The sequence below is a fragment of the Lathyrus oleraceus genome, chromosome 3 (assembly GCF_024323335.1).
Source record: "Lathyrus oleraceus cultivar Zhongwan6 chromosome 3, CAAS_Psat_ZW6_1.0, whole genome shotgun sequence".
NCBI classification, from domain to species: Eukaryota; Viridiplantae; Streptophyta; class Magnoliopsida; order Fabales; family Fabaceae; genus Lathyrus; species Lathyrus oleraceus.
The window spans coordinates 81,737,325-81,745,391 of NC_066581.1; the positions used below are offsets into that span (position 1 = coordinate 81,737,325).

Sequence of the window (8,067 nt, forward strand, 5' to 3'; positions counted from 1 at the left end):
CTTGAACCTTAGTATGCTTTTCACTCTTGTGTCAAAGCAATAACATGTAATTGGAAACTAAAACCAAAATAACATATAATCATAATAGTGCACCTATAATTTTCTACCGAGTTCCGTCGGTAACGACAATCCTCATACGTCGGACTCAGGCAATTTTAGCAAGACATAATTATAATTAGAAATAACATGATCAAAGCAATTATAATTAAGACTAGCATATCATATAATATAGTAACGACACTAACAAGCATAAATAATAAAACGGTAAAAACCTGAAATTAAAGAAACGAAGACTTTGAATTGAAATGAAAATGCCGACAGACTTGTTCTTGATCCAAGACTATAATGCAAATAAAAAGAAAACAAGTGTAACAATCCCTCAATGTGAGTTATTATCACTTTTACAAGTAAAATTATGCTTAATACTAAAATGCGATTCAACAGCACTTCCACACAACTTTCTCCCCCCGATGTAGCACCCAAAGAAGTCATATTTATAGGGCTATGTACCCCTCTAACTTCCTCTGGTCGTGTATACAAAATGGAGGGAAAAACAATTGAAAACTTGTTCCCACGTAGAAAATTGTCTCTGCACGATAATGGCGAACACCATTAGGGAAATAGCGAACGCCATTGCCTTGGTCATTAAATGACGTGGCATGCCTGGACAATGGCAAAAGCCATATCAGCAGAATGGGCAAAATATTGTTCTTTTGCTACTTTTTTGCTCCTTTTCCGGTTTGCTTTCGAATCCGCACTGAAACTAGCTGACAACTGTAAAACAAATAAAAACAAACTAAAAGGTGATAAAATATATTAAAATAAGTACGAATAACATGTGACATAAGCCTAAAAATATGATACGATTTCTCGTTATCAAATATATACAATTTCTTAATATTTTAATACATTTTTTTATATTTGTCAAAATATTTGTTCATTTTTCAAACAAAGTCTTCAATTTGGTTCTGTTTTTTTACCTGGTTCAAGATAGTTTCCAGAAATGTATCCTCTAACAAGATAATAGGGTGTGGAATCAGAGATATATCTCTGAAGTGAGCATTGATACATATGATAGAATTTTCGAGATCCACATATGTCTACAACTTCTATAAATTAAGGGACTATTATTTTTAATTTCACACAAATAGAAAATGTATCAAATGTCTCAAGTAAACATCATCTATTATATCACAAATATCTCATTCTCCAACGCAACACCCGAGACGAAAGTTTAAGTTCAACGAGTACACCTCTTTTACAGATATGAAATACGAAGTCCACAACCTCTTACTTTACCGAGACAATCGAAAAATTGTCAAACTCGAGTATCGTTCACCGTCGATTGACAACGAAAGGAAGATTGGGTTCATCAACTTTGAGCTCAAGACGGATGTAGATGTAAGGGCCACGTGAAATATATTTTTTCCTTTCGAAACAAAAGTTTCGCTCGAGTTGGAAGCGACGATTTCAAGATCGGTTAAAGATATTGTGAAGACGTTGAAGCGTTCACCTATATATTGAAATGTAATGTTTCATTTTATATTGAAATCATCCATGCAATGCTTATTTTATATTATAAATGTTAATTTTATTTTGTCAAGATACAAATTTTTGATTTCTACTTCTGATTCTGTTGCACATATATTTTAGAGATGCATCTATAAATAGGTTTTAAAAATACATTTTAAAATTTAAAAAGTACATCACTTAAAAAAATGACCTATTATACATATTCAAAATTTAAAAATATTTTAATATTTTCACGTGATGCGCTAAGCCTAAGACAATCTCAATTCAGACGCGTCGTGGACCCATATAATGTGATAACAAAATCCAACGGCGCTGCAGGTTGATCTCTATACAGTTGCATCAGTATAGTAAATTTCCCTTTCTCCCTCGACGGTGAAGTATCTTCTTTTCTTCCCCAGCAATTTTTCCATTACAGCAACCCAAGCAATCCTTTCCTCTCAACTCTTTTATTCCATTCCAATCTCAAAAACCCCTTTCCATCTTCTCAACAATCATCATCACCATCACTATCACTAAAACAACCAAAACCTAAACAGCAACCATGATGCTCCGAGTTCGAAGCCGCGACGGCCTTGAAAGAGTAAAACTAGAAAACCCAAACGGAACAAAAGTCTCCGAACTCAAATCCATAATCGAAAATCAATTGCGAATTCCCACTCACAATCAAACCCTATCCACTAACCAAAACCTCTTACTCGCCAAATCTCGTGAAGATCTTCTCCGATTCACTGATATGTCAAACCCTAACACTCTCTTAACAGCTTTAAACCTCTCTCACGGTTCAATTGTGTTCTTAGCCTATGAAGGCGAACGTAGGGTTCAAGGCCCAGCGGCTTTCAGTCCCGCCGGGTCTTTCGGTAAGAAGATGACCATGGACGATCTCATCGCCAAACAGATGCGTGTCGGGCGACAGGAGAATCCGCATTGCGAAATCGTTTCGTTTGATCGCGATTGTGCTAATGCGTTTCAGCACTACGTGAATGAGACGCTGGCTTTTGCGGTTAAGAGAGGTGGGTTTATGTATGGGACTGTTTCGGAGGAAGGGAAGGTTGAGGTGAATTTTATATATGAACCGCCGCAACAAGGTTTGGAAGAGAATCTTATGTTTTTTAGGGATCCTGAGGAGGAGAAATATGTGGAAGCTATTGCGGCGGGGTTAGGGATGAGAAGGGTTGGGTTTATTTTTACTCAGAGTGTGAGTCAGGCGAAAAAGGATTATACTTTGTCTTATAGGGAAGTGTTGCAGGCTGCTGAGTATCATGCGGAGAGTGGTTTGAAGGAGTGGGTTACTGCGGTGGTGAAGCTTGAGGTGAATGAAGAAGCGGGTGGTGCTGATGTTCATTTTGAAGCTTTTCAGATGAGTGATGTGTGTATTAGGTTGTTTAAGGAAGGTTGGTTTGACACTGAGGTTAAGGAGGATCATGATCCTAAGTTGTCTATAATGAAGAAGGATGTGGTTGTTGGTGTTAAGGATACTAAAGAGGTTGATAATGATTTTTTCTTGGTGGTTGTCAAAATCTCTGATCATCAGGTAATTTTTATGCTCTTCATTGTTTTCCCCTTTTGTTTGCTTGCTCCATGTTATTGTGACTGTCATGTTGATTCTCTTTTACCACTGTTTACCCTATTAGCTAAATGACGAGGCTTACTTGTACTCCCGTTTGTAATTTGGATAAACAACCTGTTTAAGCTTATATCATAATAAGCACTTATGTATAAAATATGTCTATAAAATAAAATTACATCAATTTGCTTTCACATAAAGGTATATTTTGATCCGCTCTAGAAGAATAGTTTCTCTTGATTCGGAGTGGATTGTTAGGTAATAGTTCTTCTACATGTTTGTGGGTTTAAACAATTTAAGATGAGCGAAATGTGAGGAAAACCATTTATCCTAGGTTTTAAAATTACAGTTCTGATTGCCGATGTTGAGAATTGCAAACAAATTATTGTGGTCCTGTTACGGTTATGAATGCCGTAATAACCTTTAAAGATGTGGTTCTATCATAAACTCTCTCTCTCTATTTAAATATGAAGATGAATGAAAATTATAAACTCTCTCTATCTTTAAACATGAAGATGAATGAAAAACTGTAGGGGGTAGCCATTCTATCCAAGGTTTTAATTGGAATTGTAGTTGATGTGGTGATTGTAATTATGCCACGACGAACTACAACCGAATTATGCAGCCACAATTGTAGTTGCGGTACAACCTCTAATGCACGGGTGCAAGACAAATGGAGTACCTGTATTGGGTACAGAGTTATTAATAGCGGATAGCGGAGCGGAGCGGTCGATCTCAAAACTGGAATAGTGGATAGCGGGATAAGTTTTGTTGACTTTTTAGAATTGACTGTTTTTTAGACTAAATATAAAAATAATCTATACAAATAAATTATTTTGGGTGAACATTAAAAAGAATATTAAATTAGCAACACAAAAGTTTTATAAAAGTTAAATTTATAAAATAGAAATATCTGATATATGATATTATTATTTTCATTATTAAATGTTATTATATTTATTAAGTTTAATGTTATTATATTTATTAAGTTTTATTACCATATTATAAACTAAAGGGTTAATATGCTTTTTTTTAACATAAGGCTTATTTCAGGCCCATTTTAGTTTTGATTTCAGTAAAAAAAAAGTCTTTTTATTCTTAACCAATCCATTTGGTTACCCACTCTAAGTAAAACCCTAATCACTGCCTTTCTTCTTCCTTTCTTCTCCGCCGCTGCCTTTCTTTTCCGCTGCATCTGCAAAACAACGAGAGAAACACAGCCGGAGAAAAAAAAAGCAAAAGTGGATAGACCGCTCCGCCCAAGGTGCAACCCGCGACCCGCGTTTGCGGCGATCTCGGCCGCATTTTCAAACGGCGCTCCGCCACCCTCTTCTCGCGCGGCTGGTGGCCGCTCTGGCCGAACCGCCTGGGATCGCGCCTTTCGCGGCCGCGATTGATAACTCTGATTGGGTATGTATCAGACACATGTACATTTACGATACATACTGAATGCTGGATACTCATATCTGCTACGGCTTGGTGGGGCTAGGTAGCTGAAAGAGAGAGCTCGCGACGAAGATGATGCAGAAACGACATGACAAAGAGACTTCTCCAAGACTTGATGAAGAAGATGTAGTGACAAAGATTTACTCGCCGACTGCGGCTGCGGCCTAGCTTGTAAAATAACATTAGCCAAAATAACACTAAATACTTAGGGTTAGTTAATAATGGGCTTCACCCACAAATACTTAATATGAGAATAAATACTCATTGGAGTCGTGGCTTCATTAAAATAACTTAGAGGGCTTGGCCCAAAATAAATGCAATAAAATTGCCAAATCAAGGACTGTATAAATGTCATAAGCCAGATTTTATTATTGATGCCTCCTACCTTGGTTTTTTCATAAATGCCGCATCTCATACTTGGTAACGTACATGTACCTATGCAACACATGATACGGCTGTGGAGACCTCAAGAATATATTGATGTTGCAGATCTGAATTTAAAGCTAAGGTTCTTGCTTAAATGCGCTGTTTTTATTCTTTTCCAAATTGAGTAATGTGGGGATAGTGGTTACCTTTTCTTTTATTTCAAACTTCTTGTTTACTACTATTTCACTCCATATGCATTATTTATGTCTGCATGCCTGTACCTTCTCCCCTTTCCCCTCATTACCGTTTAAACCTGGGAAGGTCATTCTTTTTCATTTCATCCCATCTGTCCCCTTTTCACAACATTTTCTCTGAAACTTCCAATAATAGCATAAAACTACGACGCATGAACACCTTTCACGCTGGCACTTCTAATGTAAAAAACATAGCACACCGAGCACACTAATAATAATTAAATAAAATATAAACATCATTATAATAGATCTAAATTGAAAATCAAAATTTATAGATGCTTCTAAAATTAGCTATTTGTTTCAGTATAAATTTTTTGAAGATATGCTAGTTTTTCATATTCATCTATCTCAAAAATGATGCAATCAAATTTAAGATCTTCAACAATGCAGATGTTCAATATGTGACCATTAAGGAGTCTGCTGCCTATTGTTATTTAATGTATCTTCCTATAAGGGGGAAAATAATTTAAATGTTCAAAATACCGGGGAAAAATAATTTAAATGTTCAAAATACTGGTGTATTATTAAATAACTAACAAGTGAGCTTTTGATTTTTCACAAACATAGGAATTGATACTTGAAAGGATGATTACTAATCTACTTGGAATGTTATTCATTCTATCCTTCACAGAATCTACAGTTAGTTTAGAAGCTTTTCATAAATGTGTGTTGTATGAAATGAGTGCAATAGTTTTATTCTAAGCAGTTCCATTTAGTATGTGGAAGTTTTGTACTATGATATTGATTTTGTTTTGTCCTGTATGTGTGTGCTTCTGTTTTCTGGATACTTCTAGATTTCTGTTATAGTTGTATTGTTGAGACATACTGTTATTATTTTGTCCAAGTTTAGTGGGATATTGACGCCACCATTAATTTGTTTAGTATTTTGATCTTCTAAGATATATTGGTTATAGTGATGATTTGAACTGAGTCTGCCAGTTGCTATTATGAGGGCTCTCTTTGTAAAATAGTTGCCCTTGGTAGTCTGAGTTTAGGTACTGGAAGAAAGTGTCTTTAAATTGTATTCGCAAATTTATTTAGTGTGATTAAATTACTGACTGTAGTGTTGATTCTAGTTATTTGAACCGAGTCTGCCAGTTGCTACTGTGGGGACACTCTTGTTTTAAAATAGTTATCCTCGGTTAATCTGAGTTTAGGTTCCGGATGCTAGTCTCTTTGAATTGGATTAGCCAAATTCATTTATTGAGTGGTTGGTAAATTGTCTGCGGCATTTCTTTTCTTTTTTATCAAGTTAAACAAATGTCTTAAGAGTTGTATAAATGTCTAGAGTTTTATTATCCAATTTTTCCTCTTTATACTTTTGTCACTGGAACAAGTAGTATATGTTCAGTGTAAACTTAAGTTGTGTCATAAAATCATTCTTTTCTTCACTTCAATAACAATCAAAACCATATTTTGGTGGAGGACTGTCCAAGACCCGAGTCATGCAGAACAAATGTGTGCTCGGTTGAAACATGCTATTTTTGATAGAATGACACTAAGAAGGAAAATTGGTGACGTCCCCTCACACCCAATAAAACTGAAATCAGAACAATTAAGGTTCTCTTGACATGACAAAAGTTAGATATAATAATGATCTATTCATTGGTTTTATACTTTTATATCATGTGGGTCAACAATACTAATATGACATGCCATATATTATTTGAAGCCATTTCTTCCTGTTATGTTATCCATGCCTGAGCTACAAATTTGCCCTGTTATAATATTATTTAAAGCCTTAGTCTTTGTAAATTATAAAAGAATTGTGAAACTCATGAATGCGCTTTTACCAAATTGCAGGGTCCTCTTTCGTCAACATTTCCCATTGAGAACCGGAATACTCAAGTGACTGCAAAGGCGCTGAAGAATCATCTTGAACGGACTAAAAATCTTCCATTTGTGAAGCGAATTTCAGATTTTCATCTTCTTCTCATACTCTCAAGGGTTTTGGACGTGAATGCTGATGTTCCTGCATTGACAGAATGTGTACTGACACAGAGTGCTGTAGCAGAAGGTTACCAGATCCTTATTGAGTCCATGGCTAGTGCTGCTTAGTGCTTTATGCAGGTGCTCGGGGCTCATGTAGGACTATGACCAAAAAAAAACATGCACTATATGTTCTGGTCCTTGACACTAATTTAGTGCATATTTCCCAATTGCGCACACAATGTTTATATGTTGTTTACTTATAACATTACTTCTCGTGGCATTGCTGCATAAATGAACTAATATTGTGATCCACGTGTGTTCCTAATTAAATTTATTGGAGATAGCACCTATGAAAATTTGTCATTTTATGTGCGTTGATACAGCTGACAACGCTATTTATGACTATTAAAATGAAATGTTGTCAAAGCAGTTGAGATGGCTTTTACAAGGATAGTTCGCGGTGTACATGCAGCAGAATATCCAACTATTTATAGTGAAATTATTCCCTCCACACTTGCATTGTGTATGACAAACAGACATGTACATCCCACGTCCCATTTAGGCACAATTAGCAAAGTATAAAATTTTGGTCCACCTAGTAAAAAGCCGAAGGCAGGTTTGAAATGCAAAAAAAATATGTTAATAGATCTAAAATGGAGCGACGATCCACAAAAAATCGGACGAGTACCTCTTCATGCCCTCAAAATTCTAACATTATCTTGTTCTCGGATAGAATTAGAAGCCGAGGGAAAATGAGAGAAAAATGATAAGTTGTATGAATATTTTTTTTTTGGAGTGTATGCATTTAATTTTGAGATTTTAAATATGATTTTATTCTATTTAAATTTTTTCATTATACTACCCTTAACATGTGTTTTTCTTGTAGGACAAGTTAGCAAAATCATTTAAAAATAATTATATTAAAATTTGATTTTAATATAAAATTAATTTTTTGGTTAAATATGCTAGAAG

The 8,067-nt window shown here is 35.3% G+C and overlaps 1 protein-coding gene across 1 annotated transcript; it reads left to right on the top strand.

Moving 5' to 3' along the window:
• Positions 1–1,822: 1,822 nt before the first annotated feature.
• Positions 1,823–7,407, top strand: LOC127125462 (NPL4-like protein 1). The gene is made up of 2 exons (XM_051054238.1): positions 1,823–3,064; positions 6,967–7,407. The coding sequence occupies exons 1-2, from the start codon at positions 2,075–2,077 to the stop codon at positions 7,219–7,221; spliced, it is 1,245 nt and encodes a 414-aa protein (XP_050910195.1). The 5' UTR covers positions 1,823–2,074; the 3' UTR covers positions 7,222–7,407.
• Positions 7,408–8,067: the final 660 nt, after the last annotated feature.